General features: G+C 41.8%; 1 protein-coding gene across 1 annotated transcript; it reads right to left on the bottom strand.

The window, feature by feature from the left end:
• Positions 1–3,447: 3,447 nt before the first annotated feature.
• LOC131269049 (irregular chiasm C-roughest protein-like) lies at positions 3,448–14,221 on the bottom strand. Its single transcript, XM_058271361.1, has 8 exons — positions 13,946–14,221; positions 13,705–13,870; positions 11,487–12,016; positions 10,758–11,406; positions 8,536–8,675; positions 8,022–8,236; positions 7,599–7,954; positions 3,448–4,393 (listed from the first exon to the last, which is right to left on the bottom strand). The coding sequence occupies exons 1-8, from the start codon at positions 14,219–14,221 to the stop codon at positions 3,915–3,917; spliced, it is 2,811 nt and encodes a 936-aa protein (XP_058127344.1). The 3' UTR covers positions 3,448–3,914.
• Positions 14,222–19,849: the final 5,628 nt, after the last annotated feature.

The following is a 19,849-nucleotide window of genomic DNA, read 5'->3' as shown; positions in this document are numbered from 1 at the left end:
TCATTTTTAAACAGTTAACTAGATTTTAATTTGTTAAAAGAAGTAGAACAGAATGAAAAGAGAATGAGAAAAGTATTAAAAAGAGTAGTTTCCAACAGAAAACTATTATGTCGACTCGATCGAGGATTTGGAGGCCATAATAGACATCATAATTCGGCTTATAGAGAAGTTTTTCAACTCTTTTAGATTGAAGTGCAATAGTGGAAGGCAAATAGTGGAAAAGGAAATATGAATTGCCTCTCGCATCATATTGTAGAAGAATTTATAGAAATATATAGAAAAAAATCAAATTGAATTAAAATTTATAAAACAAAACAAAAACGGTAAAAAAAAAAAATAAGACCAACTTTGTTCTTTGGTATAGCTCTTTTTATAGATTTGAATCAGACTGAACAATCATCACGATGTTGCGAAAACGAGTTCCCAGAGTGGAAAAAGAGTTATTAGTCACCACTAAGATTTGAGTCTGAGGAATGGAATCGAATCCTAAACTAATCAGATGAAAATAAAACAATCATTAAAATATTTTCCAACTAGTTTATTCGCTCTTGCAATAACTTTTATAGGATTCAAGTCCATGTTTCATATTCGATCTTGATGTCAATCCGTAATTGGGATGTAAATCTCTAGTTGGGATTTGATTCCTTGTACGGATTGGAATCTTTGTAGCGTCTGGTAACCCTTTTACTTACTCTTGAGATCCACTTCCTTACTTTGGATTCGATTCTTTCCTTCGGATTCGAATAACTGTGGCAACTAGCAACTCTTTTTCTCACACATTCACTATTTTCGAATTTAATTCTCTGTTAAAAATAAAGGGTTTACAAAAATCTCTCCATGAGAATTTAAATCAATCCATTAAATAGTTGATTGACGAACACGCACACACATTTCGGATGAAATTCCCCCCCCCCCCCCCCCCCCCCACCGCAAAATGGCACAAAGTGAATGAATAAGCGCATTTGGTTTTTTTTTTGTATAAAATTTATTATTCAGTTGTTTTTTAGCATGTAAAGTAAAACAAAAAAACCATACACAAGAGCATGAAAATGATGGGATAACGGCTCAAAAATACTCCTCCTCCTATGCTTTTGTTTGGTTTCTTTTGGTTTTTTGTAATGCTTAAATTGAAAAATGTGTCTATCTATCGCTACCGTACAGGATAATTGTATATAGCCAGGAGTATCTCTTGTAGTTGAATATGATTTTGAATTGTATGTATGTATGTGTGTGTGTTTGTTGTCTTGTTTGTTTGTTTTTTGTCTACCGTTTTGTTTTTTTTTTCAGAAAGCTTCTATAATTTCGACGATTATCTAGACATTCGCTGATACGTTAAAATGGGCGCTTTTCACTAGAGAAGCGAATAGGGCGCGAATGGGTTTTGTTCATTAAAATACTTTGCATTTGTGGGCTCGGCTGCTGGCGATTGGAGTTTTTTTTTGTTTTGTTTTGTTTTTGTTTTTTTTTCATCAATTTTCAGCAGAATTTTCCAATGAATCACGCAGCACCTGCAGCGATGCCAATAGTAGTGATTTGGTGAAAAAAGAGGGAGATTATAGAGTGTATTCGTAGGGCAATAGATAGAGTGCGCGCTAGTGAGAGAAAGAAGGTAGAGAGAAAGACGTGATAGACCGGGGGTGGGTTATGGGAGGGGGCAGGTGGCTTAAAGCTGTGGTCTTTATTAACTACTGTAAATGGGTTTGTTTTTGGCGATGGTTCCTTGTTTTCACTTAACGTTGCACCTATCTCCCGTTTAATGTTCGCGGTGAAATGGACAGTCTTTTATTAAGTTCAACTCAAAACACGGGTAGCATTCAACTGCAACTACGTTTCACCAGATTGTAGAACGTGTGAATGTAGTTTAAAACAGAAGTACGAAGTGTTAATAAAGTTATATGGATTATGATGCTGCAATTGACTATGAAATTGACTTGAAATTGTAGAATTGTATTCGAGTGTTGTACTGATGACTGCGCCGGGCTAAAACTGAGGACCGATCGGATCCGTCCCAGCGTGCAAAATCGTCATGCTATCTCGTTTCGTTGATTTTGCACACTGGGGTCCTACGTGCCATGATATGGGATGAAAGTATGCGAAAGTTACAAAGCGTCGGGGATGGACTTTTCTGCGACTTTTCTTCTGGGTTTGGTTATATAAAAAGTGTGCTACCAAACACACTCACTTTCTGCACGTTCATTGTAGCTTGTTTAATAAAATTTGTAAAACCGTAACTCAGGTATGCGCTCATCGGAATTCGGACTGCAATGGGTATAAACAACATCTAATAATTAGGGTTGGACATCTCCCGGCGAAGGAAGACGCGACAACGTACCGAATCGGGTTACTAAAAGCTAACAAGAGATAAGGCCACATGCTTGCATGCGATGCGATGTTTTCGAATACAAATCGTGCGCTCCGCTGCACGGTGGGATAAGTGGCGAACATTTCAGACAGAATCGAAGTGTTTGTATGTAAATGGCAACAAGATAATAAAGAAAAAACCTTGGTTCAAATAAAACGCAACACTCAATGTTGAAGCTGAGCTATGCCGAAGTTGGAAAAAATTGATAAAAGTGTCATTTTTTATATTTTTAACGCAATTCACGGTACTTCAACCTTTGACAAAGCCGATTTAAAATTGTAATCTTAAATAAACTTTGATTTTAAATTATTCTAACTTTGCTTTTAATTTATGGGGTTTGAAAAAGACACGTTTAAATTACCATCTTTAAACATCTCTTTTCAACCAAATGCAATTTTCTTGTTTGAACTGCTACAAGCATTGAAATAACATGCTTTTGTTGAAAAATGAAGAAAACCAAGGTTTTCCAAGGGTTTGTTGATGAATAAAAAAGCCTCAAAATGCACTTGAGTGAATACATATGCAAACGACAAGTTTTAAAACATTCAACTGCCCGAGTTTGCCCGTTTTGGAGATTCAGCTCTTTAACACGTTGACTGCCAAGCGTTTTTAGCATAATTTTTAGTACAATCGTTTTCAATAAAATTTGTTAATAACATTTATTAAATCAATAATGCTAAGCAAAAACTTAACTTCCCAAAGAATTGATATGAAATGCTACTATAATTTTTATGTTGCATTTTCATTTACTTATGGGACAAAAACTGGCAATTGGTTTTGAAAATATCGTATTTAATTGTTGTAATATGACTTTTGACTGCCTTTTAAGTAAAGCTTCGAGGCAATTTCGGTAAGGGACATTGGTTTGAAAAATATCGCATTAAATTGTTGTATTATGACATACGTTTCTAGTACTAATAACAATTAAATAAAATAAAAACAATTAGAAATGTCCGTTTGATTGTTCCACCCGATCCCACTGTGCGTTGCGGTGAGAAAAATCTGGCTTAAGCGGAGGGAAGGAAAGAGGGGTGATGAAAAAACGGTACGGTCTACAGCTGCTAGAGGGCTGCCTTTAGAGCGACGTTACGTTCATTAGACTAATACTTTATTATTATTAACAATTCCACTCGCGGAACGGAATGATCTTCGATAATTTGAGGCTAAAGTTTGGTAAGTAAATCTTCTGCTTTATGCGACGAGCGGGTTTACTTAGCTTCGTTTTTAGATATGTGTTGGGTTATGTGGTTTCTCGTTTGCCGTTTGCCTTTCCACTGGCTCTGTTTGCTAGCTAAAACACCGGAAAGAAGAGACGCCGTACGGGTTCGGTACACATAGGGAGCCAGTTCCGACTCTGCACCGGTTCGGATTGTCGTGCCGCGCAAACCGGAAGCACTTAATAACCTGGTGGCGTTCGATGGAGGTCAGCTGGAGCGGCCGACGAGAGCCGCTTCGGGCGTCGGAAGGGTAGGTGTACCGATTCGTTTGGTTTTGGCGCGGGTTTGCACTCGACTCCAGATGTCGAGTCGGTGCAGGTGATTCCATGTGTCGTTCAGACGTGTGTCGCTAGCCCTCCGCCGGGCTTCACGGTGCCACTGGAGGGAAGTATAAACTGGCCAGATGGGCTGCTCGGTTGCTGCTCTGGCTTCCCGCCGATGGTGGCGGCCCCGGTTGCAACAGGTTGGCCTTGCGAGAGCTGCGAGCTGGCGAGGGACAGGGAGCCGGATTGGGTCGAGCTAGGACTGCTCGAGCTGGTGACCATTGCGGCCGGCAGGCTGGAGTTGGTGGTACAGCTGACGCCGCCCGTCGACGGCTGGAGTCCGAGACCGAGCAGGCAGGCGTGGGCCCGAGCGGCGTTGTACGGCGGCGGGGCCGGTGTTGCGGCCGGGTTGGCTGTGGCCGGGGGCGGTAGGGCCGGCAGCTGCAGCGGAAGCGGACCCATCGGACTGCTGCTGCCCCGACCATGGAGCGTTCCGTAGTTGGCACCAAACCTCGAGTCCAAACCAATGTGGCAACCCATCATGGGATGGTCTGTGAGGAAAAGGGTAAGAGGGAAAGGTAAGTACAACAAAAGACTCAGAAAAACTTTAAATTAGAAAAGAGCAACATTGTGAAGGTAAAAGAGACCCATCGACTCCCTAAGAGATTAGCGGAGGGGCTTAGAGTTGGGTGTTACGAATCTTTAGATGAGATTCATTCATGTGGATCACTTAAGAATGAATCAGTTAGAGTAAAGTATGAATCTGTAGAGGATAGAAACATGGATCTTTGGAAATAAGAGATCCCTAAAGACTCATAATGCTCGAGAGATCTTCGTCTGTACGAATAAAAATACGATGCGGTTTAAGTATTTGCATCTTTTTATATGGGATTTTGCCTACGTATCAGTTTGGGTTCCAACCTGGGTTAGCTAACACCCATCAACTTCATTGACTCCCTAACTAAATAAAAAAAGACAGAAATATTAGAAAGTCCCCGATCCCTAGTGACACTAGATCTAGAAAAAGCCTCCGATACTTCGGTCTGGCACGACGACTTCCTATATAAACTCATCTGTTTCAATTTTCTTCCCAGTTATATTCTTTTTATCTTAGATATCTGCATATATCCTTAACAAAACCAGATGTCTGCAATCCTCTGGCTGGCCTACCACAAGGTATAGTGCGCTATCCCCAATTTTATTTAACATCTTCTCTGCGGATATCCCAAGAATGAAATCGACAAGAAGGTTTGCTTTTGCTGATGACTTCGGAATAACCGCCTTTTCAAGTCATCTAGCCTCTCCTAATCAACAATAGCTTAACTTCCGGGATCAATATACAAAGTGCTGTAGTCTGTGGAAGCTGAAAATCAATTAATCTAAAACTGAGAAAATCTACTTTACCTACATGTATGAGTTCAAGGTCACTCCCAGATCGCAATATCACCATTAGCGATACTGAAACTCATTGGAACAATGAAATCAAATACCTTCGGGTCTGCCTAGATTAAAGGCTAACCTTCAAACAACACGTCCAACAACAAATTTGTGCTACCAAGAAAATGATTAAATCACTCTATTGCTTGGCAAATAGGAAGTCGAGTTTAAACTTACGAACCAAACTGTTGTTGTATGAATCACTCATAAGACCCTTACTGCTCTACGCATCACCTATTTGTACTGTATGGGATTTAAACAAACCGTGTCGAGAAAGGCATCACCGTTTCTATTTTATGAATATTAATATTCGAAGATTCAATATTATTTGGGATCCATGAATTTTTAGAGATCAATGAAACCTTTAATAACCCCGGGAGATTCATACATTTTTATTACTCTCGAAAGGGAACTTCAAGGAACTTTTTTGTTTAATCCGAAAATGAGCACTTATTGATCGAAATCTCATATCGGTTGTTGTAGAAAAACGTATCCAATAGCTTCCAATGATTCGGATTCATTGATTTTATCGAAAGATGAATCATGAATCTGAATCTCTGTTGCACATCTCTAGAGAGGATTCATGTAAAATAATTTTCTCGACTTTTCGCATCCTCCGGCCGACTTCCGGATGTTTTTTCAACAAACTTGTGCAGTAAACTGTGTCGCAAGTTTGTTTGTGTACATTATTTTCCATTCTTCTTCTACATACCAACCCCCCCATGTGTTCTCCGTTTTTCATTTTTCTTTCTGTTTGAATTCGTTCGATAAAAACTTTTAGTTTCCTAGAGAGGACAACACACCCGAATTGCATCCGTTTGCATCGGTTAGTTTTGCAGCTGCGGAAGGAATGCGATCTGCTCTTACACCGAACCGGCACTGGGTAGAAGTTTTCCCAGCGGATGTCGCTTTACTCGGCGTCGGAGCGAAAGAGGTCAAGGGACGACTCGATTCGAGCCGATTTCGTAGCGGTAAAGTTTTCCATTTTCCTTCCTTTCTAAACATTACATTGTGTGGATTTAGGGAAAGGGGTTGGGTTCCTGTTTCCGTGGGTTTCGATTTTTTGGCAGTGTCTAATTCTCCCATGGCTGAGACATTCCTCATAAGGTTCGTTATGATAGCGAAATGATGTGTTCCTGAACGAAATTATAACTTAAAATTACTCCGTGTCCAATATATTCTGATACAAATTCAAACACCAACAGTACGGCAAATTTACATACGTTACTAGATTTCTCGGCAATTTTCTTTTCATAACTATTACATGTTCCTTAATTATTCATTAAAGTTTTAATCACTCATTCAGGGCTAACTGAACACCTTAGATCGGACCTTTTATGATCATCATACCAGTAACTTCTACCAGTTTATACAAAAATCTAATTCACATTTGAAAAATGTGATTAAGCGACACTTTTCGTAATTTCTAAACGAAATCTTTTACGAATGGTAAATAAGAAATGCCATCAATAAATCAAACGACAGTTGATATATCTTCTGTAAAAACAGTAGAAAATTGTAAAAATATGTCGAAAATGTATGAACTCTAACAATTAGACATTAGTTAGAGAAAAGAGATCCACAAAGGCAGTGTAGACAGAAGAACAATTAAGTTGCAGTTATATAAGTATGCAAATAAACTTGAAGTAAAACCGCAGCAATGTTTAAATTTAAAATGAAGGTGTTTTGAATAAATTAGCTAATGATTTCTTATAGAGAACACCTTTTAAGACCGGCTTATGGATTACATAGGTGTTGAATGGAAGTGAAAATGAGTAAAGACCTTACAGAGCAAGCCAAATTCTGCACCTTATCCGTGTTGTTCCTTAGCAACTGTGTTCCAATTTTGTATTATTTAATTCTTGGATACGTCTTACGAATCTTCCACCTAGGATTCGTTCAGTACCAAACTGAATCATGAATCTTTTGGGATTTTGATCTTCAAACATTGATGAATCTTACGAAACCACAATGAATCTTCATGAATGTTTGATGGATCTTGATGATTCTTTCATTGACGTGGATCATACGACCCAAAAACAAAAGGGTCTCTCTATCCATTTTATGGACATTCGTTTTCTGATCTTTTAACATTGATGAATCTTTGGGATTCAATGAATCTTAATCCGAATTACACAATTCTAGAATTTTGTTTTGCTCGCGGAGTAACTACGCTTTGCTCACACTTTTTGTATCGAAAAGGTGTTGCTGAATATGTAAATAGAGACGCTGTATGACACCTAACTGTGCTAACAGCAATGCAATTGACCCAATACTAGTTGCGGTATTAGGCTATTGAAGAACCGTGCGAGAACTTACTTAGTAGCCCGTTGGGAATGGACGACACGCTGCTCTGGATGTTCGGAAGGCCGTTGTCGGCTGATCGAGGCAGCTCCGGGCCGGTCGGACGCTTCCTCGTGAGCGTCATCGTGCCGGACGGCAGCTGACCGTTGCCAGTGCGGGACGCGATCTGCTTCCCGAGGGCGGTACCGCCACTCTCGATGCTGTTGCTGCTGCTGCTCGCCTTGAACTGCATCAGGTGCTGCGTCGGTGGGCTGTAGTCGCGGGCGTAGTTCACGTACGGCACGTACCCGTTGTTGCTAGCCGGGCTCGGTTTCTGCTGAGGCGTCTGCTGGAGGTGGCTTAGCGCGTCCGAGAAGTCGCCCGAGTAGCGGCTGGGAAAAGAGATAAGAGAGTAGTGCTCACGATGAGGGGTCTCGAGAACAGCTTCACTTCACTTACCCATAATCGGTTGTGGTGTCACTTTTGAGGGCCGTGAGTGGCGAGCTGATCCCGCCGGACGCTGGAGGCATACCGGGCGAGCTGGACGTCCGCACGCTGAGCGCGATGTTGGTGGTTCCTTCGCCGTCCACCAGGTCGTTGCTGCGGTCGATCTTCCTGCTACCGTTGTGAACGCCCACGTTACCCTCGCCACAGTCCTTCCCCGGGACGTCATACTGCATGAAAGGAAGAACACGTCAAACGCGTAGGAAGCGGGTATGCGTATTAGCGAAAACAATCAACAGCTTTCACCCGACGGTAGTGGATTTGTCAAAAAAGTATCTCTCTAAACAACAAACAATAAAAAACATAAAATCACAACGAAAAGCAGACAAACTAAAACAGTGATGTAGGAAATGGAACAGAGTGATCGATACAAACCACACACACAACAGAAGGTAACCGAAAACAAAAAACGCAAACGTGGTGACGAAGACAAACAAGGTTTAGATGCAAAAGTTGACGGGATACGAACCTTCGGTATGACGTCGGCGGGTGGAAGGTGCTTCTTTTTGTGACGGCGACTACATAAGCATAGGCCAATCGTAATGACAATGAGTAAAAATGTGATCCCTCCGAGCGAGCCCAAAACGATAACCGGTAAGAGATTTTGCTCTGCTTTGCCATTGGTTTTTTATAAATCAAAGGACAAGAAAAAGAAGAAGAAGAAGAAGAAGAAGAAGGAGAAGAAAAGAAAAAACAAAGAAACGGACATTCGTAGACATGGTTCGTGTTAGCAACTGGTTTTTTGGTGTGCTAATTTTCTTTCAGCTATATTGGCAAAGGATGGTGGTGGTGGTGGTGGTGGTGATGGCGGTGTTTAAGTTAACGTTTGCATTAAAATCAAATGGACAAACTTTCATCGATCAATTGAGCGAAGTACATTTTACTTTAGTTTAGTCATCAGTTTACGCCGCTTACTTACTTACTTGAAACAAATAGCAGCTGTTTTCACATTTCCTACTTAGTGTTAGCACTAAATATTGTCCTCTTTGGGAATTTAGGGTCTCCAAAATATTTTATATAGACTGTTAACACTAGAAAACATTTGGTTATTTTGACCACTCGTCTAAAGACACTTGTGAAGATTTTTAAATGGTATTTCGTGTAAATGATTTATATCTCTCAGTATCAAACACCAAACCGACAAAAGATAGTCAACAAATATACTAAACAACAGCCGTTTACAGACTTGAAAAATAAAAACCAAATAGAGAAGTTATAGCGTCTTAATAAGAGCGGTAAAAGAGACTGTTAAAAAGTAAAATAGAGGTGGTTAACTTGGTTCTCGGAACTGGTCGAATAATAAAATCTGGAATTTGTTGCTTAGTTGCAACATTGGATTTTAAGTTACATTTTTCTCATCTTTCCCATTTTCTCGCTTTCGATGGATGTCCTTGGCTGTTAAAGGGTTCGATTTTACTCCACGAAATTGTTGCTTCAGATACCGGTTCGCTTGTTTACTGGCTCTGTACGACTTGTATCTTTCAAGTATAGTGTATAAGGTTTGGAGCAGTTGAAAAATGGGTGTTTTCAGAATCATCCTTAATTGGGCTCATGACCGTTCTGAATTTTCAAGCTGTTTGTGCGAAGCAGTTTGTGTTTTCTCTAGTTCAATTTAACGTTGTTCATTTTGTTTCATACAGGTTTTGCCTCAGAACACGTCAATGTTTGCCTTGATTATGGCAATCCGTGCCATTGAAGTCGTGATGCAGCTGCCACTTTTCCGCAATGGAGGCTTTAGAAGTGCGATTCGATGCACTCTTTCTACCATGCCTGTTTACTCAGACATTTGGCAGGCGTATCGGAATACCCCCAAAGGTATGCAATTGGTCGAACTTTGGATAATTTTACACAAAGTGAATTCGTCCTGAACAAATCGCTTTGATTCGATTAGAAAAATAAAGGAATTTTTGACAATCGTTCTTAGTTTTGTTTATATGACATGTTGGATATGTTGATTTTTATTAATTCCAAACAATAATGTAGTTTTCAGTAAGGACGAACATATATACAGCAGGTATATTTCGTGTTCAGGTACGTTTTGGCCAAATAACGCGTAGACTGTGAAAATGTTACTTTTCATTAATTTCCAGAAGATCGATTAAGAAGGTTAGATGACCAAATCACCTATCGATGGGAACAAACTAACACACGATGGCCATCAGATATCGTAGCTAGTATCGCGTCCTCAATAAAGATAGCTGATCAAGTAAGGGCAACCGTTTAATCTAATTCCGGCAACTTGCTTACGCATCGTTATTGCGTGCTTTTCATGGTAAACAAAACTAGAAACGATTGTCAAAAATCCATGTCAAAGCTGTTTAGCTCACTTCACTTAGTACCCACCTTGAATTTGACAGCCTTTTCTCAGATCACTCGGTACGTTCAATTGCATACCTTTGGGGGGGTATTCTGATACGCCTGAAGGTATGCAGTGTGGGAAGGAGTGCACTGTATGGATTGCCATAATGAAGGCAAACCGGTGCCGTATTTCGGTGGGCAAACCCTGTTTATGCAAACGTTAGTTGGGAGTGGGGGATAAAAGGCGTATAGGGAGAAGCGCCTAAGTTTGCCTAAGCACAAGCACGGCTGCGCGGCGGCATTAGCAAGTGTAGTGCGCACTCGTCAGCACACGGGGAGAGGGGGCGGGATGGGTGGAGGGGGGGGGGTAGTGGGAAGGGAAGGGAGACGTACCCTTGGAGATGAACTCGATTTCGAGGAAGTCGACCCCGTACCCGTTGACGACGGTGCAGTTGTAGCGCCCGAAGTGTTCCGGCCGGCATCGGTTGAGGATGAGGGTGGCGCGGACACCGTTCGGGGTCGGGGTTTCGAGCGTGCGGTAGTCGGCGTCGGTGTCGTTGAGTTCGCGCCCATTGAACGACCACAGGACCTGGCGGGGGCGCGGTATCGAGCGGGCGACACACTCGAGCTGGGCGCGGTCATGTTCGGCTCCGAACTGCTGGCGGGGCGAAGTGATGGTGGGTGGGCCGCGCAGGTGGACGGTGGCGTTGGCCTCGACCTCCGGGAAGCCCGGCACGCTCGCCTTGCAGTAGTACCGGCCGGCCGTGTCGTGCGTCACCGTGAGCGTTAGGTTGGGCGCACTCGAGACGACCTGATCGGTCGGTTCGTGTATCCAGAGGATGTCCGGAGTTGGGTTGCCGTCCACGTCGCAGGTAAGGGTGACGGTGGCGTTCAGGTCCGTCTCGATCGAGCTGGGCTGCTGGCGGAAGCTCGGCCCGTAGCTGATGTCCAGCGTTTCGCTCTCCTCGCTCCGACCGACCGCGTTCCGAACCTCGCACCGCACGACCATCGCATGATACCGACGGGAGACGTTACCGATGAGCTGCAAGCAGGCGAGCACCAAGCGCAAGCGCAAGCGGATGTTCAGTGTCAGTGGCAGTTTAAGAGAAGGCACACACTTACCAACTCCTGCGAGTGACTGGCCTCCGACAGCTCGCCCCCGACGAACCAGCGGTAGGTGAGATCCTGCGGGTTGGCGTCCGCCCGGCACGACAGCCGCACCTCCGTACCCTCGAGGATGCGGCCACCGTTCAGCGCTCCGCCTATCACAGCGATGTGCACCTTCGGCGCGTACTTCACCTCCAGCTTCAGCCGCACCGAGCGGTACGTCCGGTCCGCCGTGTTCTGCGCCTGACAGGTGAACGTCGTGTTGTGGTGCTCCTTCTTCGGCGTCAGCTTCAGGATCGACTTGGCCGTGTAGCGGCGGGCGTCGCGCAGCGGCTCCTTCATGTACTCGATGCCCTTCGTCAGCACCGTCCCCAGCCCGTCGATCCACGTGATCTCGGCGGCCGGCTTCCCGCCCACCGACACGCACTCCAGCTCGATCTCTCGGTCCTCCGTCGTCACCATGAAGTCGCCCTGGACGATTTTAGGCGCCTCGGGCGGAACCAGCACGGTCAGCTTGGCGAACCGCGACCGAATTCCGGGCGTTCCTGCAGGGAAAACGAACAAGGGAGAAGGTGTCAGGTGAGGATGTGGAGGACAAACTCGTTAGTGATTCGCTCAACGGCTCCGGAACCAGCTCCGCACTAATGGCTCCCGAACCGCCTCCGGCATTACGTAGAAAAATAAACATACTTGAATTAACTACGCAATTATGTTATTTTCAGACAAAAAACGATAAAAAATCAAATTTACAATTCACAACAAGCTTAGTTACCGTCGACGATTTCTTCATATACGTTAGTTTGGAACCTGCTCCGAAGCCGTAAGATCGGATCCGGCTCCCGAATCAGCTCCAAAATTTGCTGGAGTTAAATCTCATATTTTGCACTAAAACTCGTATTCCGTTGTGTGAATTTAATCGTCAATCAGTCTTATTTACATCGGAGTCGTTGCTATATTATTAGTCGTATATGATACTGACTAAGAAGTTATATGGCTCGCTTTAAATATGCACTATGTTTATATGAGGAAAATCATTTGAATGCGAACGAAAACATAACCTACCATAATTTAAGATTTGAAAAATTAAAAAATTGGAGCAATATCAAAAGTATACCAAAAACACTGCAGCAAAATTAAAGGATACTAATTGAAAATGTGGTTACTTTTTTAGTCTCAGATTTTCACCACGGGATTTTCCGCCTCTAATTATGTCCAGGTTCTATGGATGCACATGCGTTTGCATCAATTTTGGCAGTGGTTTGAGTAATTATTTTTATTTATATTAAAAACATTCAAGCAATTAGCAACTCTGTCTTTGCTGTTCATAGATGAACCGGATTGACACTTTGTTTCGTGTTTCGATCTTTAAACAAGAGATTCATGAATCCCAAAGTTCCATGTAAGTTCCATTATATTAGCTGATTAACCCGATTTCATCCGGGTGGAAATACATTTCAAACAGACGAGTGTTTTCATTCAGTATCTTGAGTTTGACAATCTTAAATTTTGCTATTTGCTACCTTTAGTCGACGAAACCATGTTAAAATACATTTTGCATTCATTATTTAACTAAGCTTCCACCATAGTCTAACCATTTAAAATTAATCAATTGAAGCAAGTATGAAAAAAACTGTCCCTAAACTTCAGTTTGACCACGACCATCGATAATCGACGTCCGGTTGTATAAACAAATGATAAGTCAATCCATGAAGTAATTATAAGACTTGCAGATCATAATTTATGTATCATGTTTTTAAGCACGATTTAAAGATTTATTTTTATTGATTTCTTTTAAACGCCTCAAGGTTGATGTTTAACATGTTTAAGTCTGTATTTTTTTATTCTTTCCAATTATTTTTAGTAATCTACATACGTCGAAATTAACCATAGCAGTAGGAAATTTTCCTATAAATATAGAATGAACTGCAGAGGTATCTACTGAAGCAGATAATGGATCAGAAGAAGAAGTAAAGAACTTCAGTGTGGTTTTTTAATTGTGTTGGAAGGGATGACAAATTATTTAGTAAACGTAAAACGAAGAGGATAAATCCGATACTAAAAGCTTTACGATAAATACAGTTGTAAATACCCTAAACAAGGTCGATTTGTAGTATATGCTTAAAAGAGTCACTAAATAATGGATAAATGATATCGTATGCATGTCGAAGTACAATTAGTGCATTTGCTGCTTTGATATGAATGTAAATCTGGTTGTGTGGTGGTGTGGTCTTACCATCTTTGCCAGGTCCCACCTGACACTGGTACTTGGCGTCGTCGTCCAGCATGACGGGGGATATGTCGAGCGAGAAGTCGCCCTCCTCGTCGCTGCCCACCATGGTGTACCGCTCGAAGCCGCTCAGGTTGCGGTGCGTCCCGAGCCCGAAGTCATCCTTGGTCCACTATAGGAGGGACATGGAAACAGAGGGAAACGGAATCAGGGTCATGTGCATCGGTTGGGGCGAGGGTTCGCTCACCTGCAGCTGGCCCGATTTGTTCACCACCCGGCAGGGCAGCGTCACTCGCGAGCCAACGATGGCCGTCTGGTCCTGCGGTTCCATGGCGAACCGTTGCTCGATCTGTCGGTCACCCAGCGCCGACACCTTGGCGCCCTCCGCTCCGCAGGCTCGCAGCAACAGGAACAGGAAGAAGAGCGGGTACGGGGTGGCCGCGACGAGGGTTTGTCGCCGGGCGACCGTCCTCCGTGCGTCCTCCGAATTCACACTCCGAGCAGGGTGTGGAGGCTGTGACATACTTGCGTTGGGTCTTACTCTGCCCTCCTTGTGCTTGCTACTTGCCGTAGCGTCGAACATTTGACATCAGCGGTTGCTCCGCACCGACAGGGTGGTCATTTTCCACTGGTTTCATGGGCTGCTGCACACACCAGGCACAGCTATTGACGCCAAAACTAACTGTAAGTAGAAAAAAGACGCCAATATAGAAGAATGATAGCGTAGGCACTGTTTAGGAAATGCTTATTAATACAACCTATGTGCTATGAAGTAAATAAAAGGAATAAACAAAACATAAGAGAAGTGCAAGAGATATCCGATACACGTGAAACTGCAGAGTGCAAGGGAAATGACGATGATACACGAATGCAAAACGTACAAACAGCGAAACAAGTTCACTCTGCCTGAGACCTTTTATCTGAAAATGTCCAAAACGACTTTCATATTGTAGATTTTTACTATAACCCGCATTTTTCGATATTGTTTACCATTTATAGCAGGGGTCGGCAAATACCGGCACCCAGTTGTTGACTTTATCCGGTCCGTTACAACATTTTAACGTGATTTACAAAAATTTACGTTCGTTTTGGCTTTATTGTATTCTTTTCTGTTACGATTTTGTTTTTTTTATAGAATTTTCATGATCGAACGTTTTTACCATTTTCTGGAGCGGCAAAATATCTTGTTTACTCCGTTATAGGTAAATAAAACATAGATATCTATCGGGAAAGAAGTAGATTTTGCTAATCGAGCGATAACTTTTTAACTGTCGGTAAAGTTATCTGCTCGGATTTTGCATCGTGTACGTTTTTTTCCGTATCGATCGATAAGGTAACCAGTTTTCTATCTGTCAATCAACTGCTTTCCTATTGGAGTAAACATCGCGTGGAAGATGACCGTCATCCAGTTGGATCCAAGTAGTCTTTTCTGACTGGTTACTGGATACATTTGGTTGATCTAAATGGAACAGAATTATACTATTTCTGTTAACGTTCGCGATTGCTCAGTGAACCAAGTAACCCGAAAATGAACACTTGTTGGTCAATATCTCATTTCGATTGATAAAGAAATAGCTTCCATAGTCAATCGACTGATTATCATATGATAAAACAATTTTAGTTGAATATTTTATATCTAAAAGAAGAGAGTTCTTTGAAACAAACCGAATGAAACATTATCGATAAAAAAGTACAATAGTGGAATATGTATGAAAATAAATAAATAAAAGAAAATAAACAGAAAAAGTATGGAAATAAATAGATACAAGTAAAAGTATGCAGTATTTCTGTAGTTCGTTATTTTCCGCTTTACATAAATAGATCAGCTCCACTGGTAAACGGGTTCTTTACCGCTTCTAAACATAAAAAAATTAAGAATTTTTTTACAATAGCTTCCATAGTTCACAATGGTCAAAAACTCACACTAATTAGTGGGATTTGAAGTACTTAGGCGATTTTTATATGATAAAATTAATTGAACTAAAAATTTCACATTTTAAAGAAGCGAGTAGGAGAGAACCGAATAAAGAATGTTTTTTTTAAAGTACAGCAGTGGAGTATGTATGAAAATAAATAAACAAAACAAAAAATAAATAGAATAAGTATCAAAGTAAATAGTTACAAGTAAAATTTTGAAATATGTTATCTCGCATCACAGTAGTTTGTATTTAAATAAATAGATCAACTCTACTGATGAGAGGGTTCATTACCACTTCGAAACATTAAAAAATAGTTTAGTGGTGTGCCGACCCCTGGGTAAAGCGATACATTATTTACCGTTTGGAAACAACAAAGTGAAATCGTAACTGAAACTGGTTTACTGTAACGGAGGTTTCAATGTGAAGTGGTTTGAAATGCTGCTTTATGCGGATTGCACTAAATGTGTTTTAATGTTTCGCGATGCTACCACGCAGCGTTAGAGTGGGTGTGCAAAATTTTCCTTGTAATCGTTCGGAAACATTCAGAAGTGCTTCGCGCCGGGGGTTTATTGCACTTTTTCGGGCTATCCTGCACTGCTCAGCTCGTAGACCTCAGACTCGTTAGCTTATGACACGACCGAGCCAAAGCAAAGCCGGCCCCGGGTGAACCCGCTGTAAATGGTGAAGCCCGGGCACGCTTCCTACGCCAGCTGTGGGTCCGCGCGGAGGGAGGAGGAGGAGGAGGATTATGCTCCGGCAAGGGTTTGTTGATGGTAATGTCAATTTCTCTGGCCGGGCTGTCCTTTGCGAGCCTGGGACTGGTTTTGTGCGCTGGTTTCGCGTGGGACGGCGGGTGGTTGTGATGAGAGGTCAGAGGGAAAAGTCTCGAAGGTCCTGAATATTCCATAAGTTTCCATGCTGTACAATAAACGACCCGCTTAACCTGTCAGCCTTCGCTCCCGGCAGGTACATCTCGAAGCCACTTTTCGTTCCTCCTCCACCGGAGCTCCCGAGGCCCTCCGTCGTGGTATTCCGTGCGCTTCTTATCTCTCTCCCCGCAAAACGGTGCATGGCGTAGGCTCTCCGGTCCGGCACGATGGTCGATTTAATGGCTCCGGCTCGGAACGGAAGCGGATTCAGCAGAACCAATTGTGCTCACGAGCAAAAAGAAAACGAAGCGCAACCGGGGGAAAACTCCCGCTCCTTCGCCTTTTCAACACCGACACACACAGACGCACAAACTTACACTATCCGCTCCGGTTCCCGAATGTCGCAAGAAATAATGTGCCGTAAACGTGTATTTTCAAAACCATAAATATGTTCTAACGAGCCACCTGGGACTCATAAGCGTCTTTGGAATTATTATTCTTTTATCACTACGTCTTGTGAAGCACGTGTCGGTTTCGTTCCTAAGGTCCTACGCTTTCGCTTCACCATCGTCGAGGGTGGTAGAGAGGCGTGTGAGTATTTTTATGAGGTATCCGGTGTCGGTCAAGGTGGAGAGATCTCGGCGACAGTGACTCGGGGAATCGGCTTTGCCGTAAAGATAGGAGTAATCATTTTGTCCGGAATGCTAGATTCTTGTACGCGTTGTGCTTGTAACGGGAAGCACAAGAAAAGGGGGACCAGTTGGTTTATCCACCTACGCGAAATTCCTACTTCGTTCCGCCTAACGAGACGCTGTCGTGCATTGTAAAGCTTTTGTATAAGTCTGATCTTTCGAACCAAAATGCCAACCTCGTGTTTGTGCACGAGGTCTTTGGGGCAGAGAGTGTAATAAGAGCAAATAATAAAACCAACAAAAGACGAGTTTTAACTATTTATGCTTGACAAAAATAAAAAAGGAAAGAATCATTCGTGAAAATTTGTTTTATCAATGTGATGAAATGAATGAAAATAATCAATACGTAATGGAAAAGAAAACTGCTAAATATTCCTTCCAGCAAAGCTCAAAAAATAGAAATACCTCAATGGAAGTACAGTCCGCGTTGAAACAGAACCGAAATACTCAGATTTTGTTCTTTTGCTTCGCTACAGTTTGAACCATCCCTTTTTTCCCCCGGCGCCATTAGTATTCGTCTATTCGTTATGCCGTTTGAACGAAAAGAGCAGCAGAAGGGAAAAAAAACCTCCAGGTGCTGGCTTATCATCGTACCAGCTAATGTTTTAAGAATAATCAATCATGTTTATGACACTGAGGAGCGTGCGACAAGGCAGTGAAAGATTGAATCAGTCTTTTCGCACATTATTCGTCCGTTTTAGGGTTCGTGTTTTGTTTTCCTTTCGGCATCGGACGAGTGGGAAAAGGGAAAATCTCGTTTTCTGCTTTATGAAAAATGAACTTTTCGAATGAAAGTTAGGCCGGGCTACAGTTTGAGCTTTCGCAGCTAACGTGGAATAAGGGATTTTATAAATTCGCTTCTTTCATCAAAAGAGTTAATGGAATCCAGTTAATGAAGTGTGCTTCGAATGTAGTTGGTAATATATTTTAACCTTTTCGGATTGCAAGAAGTTATAAATAGAAAATAAACAGTTTTCGTTTCAATGAAATGAAACTGCTCACATTAAATTTGGCTGGAAGCTAGTTAAAAGTTGTTTTCTTGTTATACCCTTTTCTATCTACCTCTCTTGAAACACTAATTCCTGAAAAGGATTAAAAGAACAGTTATAACTCAACAGATATGGAATAGATTTTAAAAAAAACTTGGTACAACTACTACTTAAATTGAACTTTATGTATCTAGGGGAATGAGAAAAAGGGGGTTTTACCCTCACACCGAAGAACTGGTAAAAATGTAATATGTGTATCCATTTCACGGAATTTCTGGTCACTCGATTGAATGACCAAACTCTTAACTCTCCAATGTTAGCCCAAACCTTAATCTACCCAAGGAAGCTAATTTGTCAAGGATTAAACTTTTGAACTTCATATGTTCATATTTCCTTTTCTGCTAGCCTCTTTTATTTTCAACATAGTAAAAATAAAGTAATAAGTTACATTGTGATTTTTTATTTGTCTCATGGTGTCAGGTTTGTTTTCTTCGAAAAACGGAAGATTAAAATTGTTGAACGAGGTGTTCCTGTTATTTTGTTGAAAAACATCAAATTTCAACAAAGATAAGTAGGGAAATCTTTAGAAAAGTTCAATGGTAAAATTTAAAATAATTTAATTTTACCTTTTTTTTATGTACTGTTCTTTACTTTGGAATATTTTTATGTTCTTTACTATTTTGAAAGTTAACACTCCCTTCATTAAATCATCATTAAAGGTATCCGGAATGTGGTATCGCTTTCCTTTTAATCATTTGCTTCTTTATAAGAAACGTATGCCGACCCCTGCTCTACGTAGCATTGGTATTAGAATAGAATCTCTTAAATATTTCGATGTTTTGCCTGAAATTATTTTCTTCTTGGATTAAATCAGCTAAATCAACTAGTTTAAAAGAAAGAACAAATAATAGAGTAATGAGTGCACAATGCTTATGTCTTGAATGGATGGCAGTTGTAGATTTAAAGCACCTTTCTTTTCATTGACTTTGATTGAAGGCTGCGTTTAGGTTTTTTTCTCAATGGCACGAGATTTATACAGGGCATCTTTTGGTTTTTTTTCTGTTGTGCCATCCACTCCTGACCAGTGTCATTGGCGAACGCGTAAATATGTTGGCAAGTTGTGCTCTTTTCAAAACCATCTTCCATCTTGAAGGTCGGTAACCTTGCCAGCATCAGTATATCCCTGCCTTACGATTTGTTTCAGACGATCGTTTCGGTTCTGTAGTTTTCGCTCGCAGATTTTTTAACGGGTTGATTGAAGGGGCAAGCTTAAGATAAAGAGCAGAGAAGAAAATGTTACTATTCAATCCGTTCAAATGTAGAGCGTTGTCCCGATGTGGAGAGGATGTCGATATCAATAAATTACGAACCTCGCCACAGCTAAGAACCCTCAGTTTTCAGATGAAACTTTGGCAGAGATCAATGGACACCATTGAAAGAGATTGATCGGAGGTGAAAGGGTGGAGCGGAAAAACAAAGGGTTTTGTAGTGGCGCGGTTAGCTCACCCGTGCATGAATGATAGGTTTATGTTGTGTCCCTCCCCCCTGACGGATGCAAAAATAAAACACACGAGCGTTATACACTGTTCGGACGTGAAAGGATTGCGCGGCAAAAAAAAACGGCAGTTAACGGCTATGAAAAATGCACACGTGCATCAGAATCAACACCTTTCAACTTATCA

This window comes from Anopheles coustani, chromosome X (genome assembly GCF_943734705.1).
Source record: "Anopheles coustani chromosome X, idAnoCousDA_361_x.2, whole genome shotgun sequence".
Taxonomy (NCBI): Eukaryota; Metazoa; Arthropoda; class Insecta; order Diptera; family Culicidae; genus Anopheles; species Anopheles coustani.
This window is presented reverse-complemented; position numbering and strand designations above follow the sequence as displayed.

Coding starts and splice junctions, on each gene's coding strand:
- LOC131269049 (XM_058271361.1), bottom strand. CDS start 14,221: ATGTCACAGCCTCCACACCCTGCTCGGAGTGTGAATTCGGAGGACGCA. Junction 12,017..13,704: donor GGTGGGACCTGGCAAAGATG/GTAAGACCACAC, acceptor TTTTCCCTGCAG/GAACGCCCGGAATTCGGTCG. Junction 4,394..7,598: donor CATTCCCAACGGGCTACTAA/GTAAGTTCTCGC, acceptor TTTTCCTCACAG/ACCATCCCATGATGGGTTGC.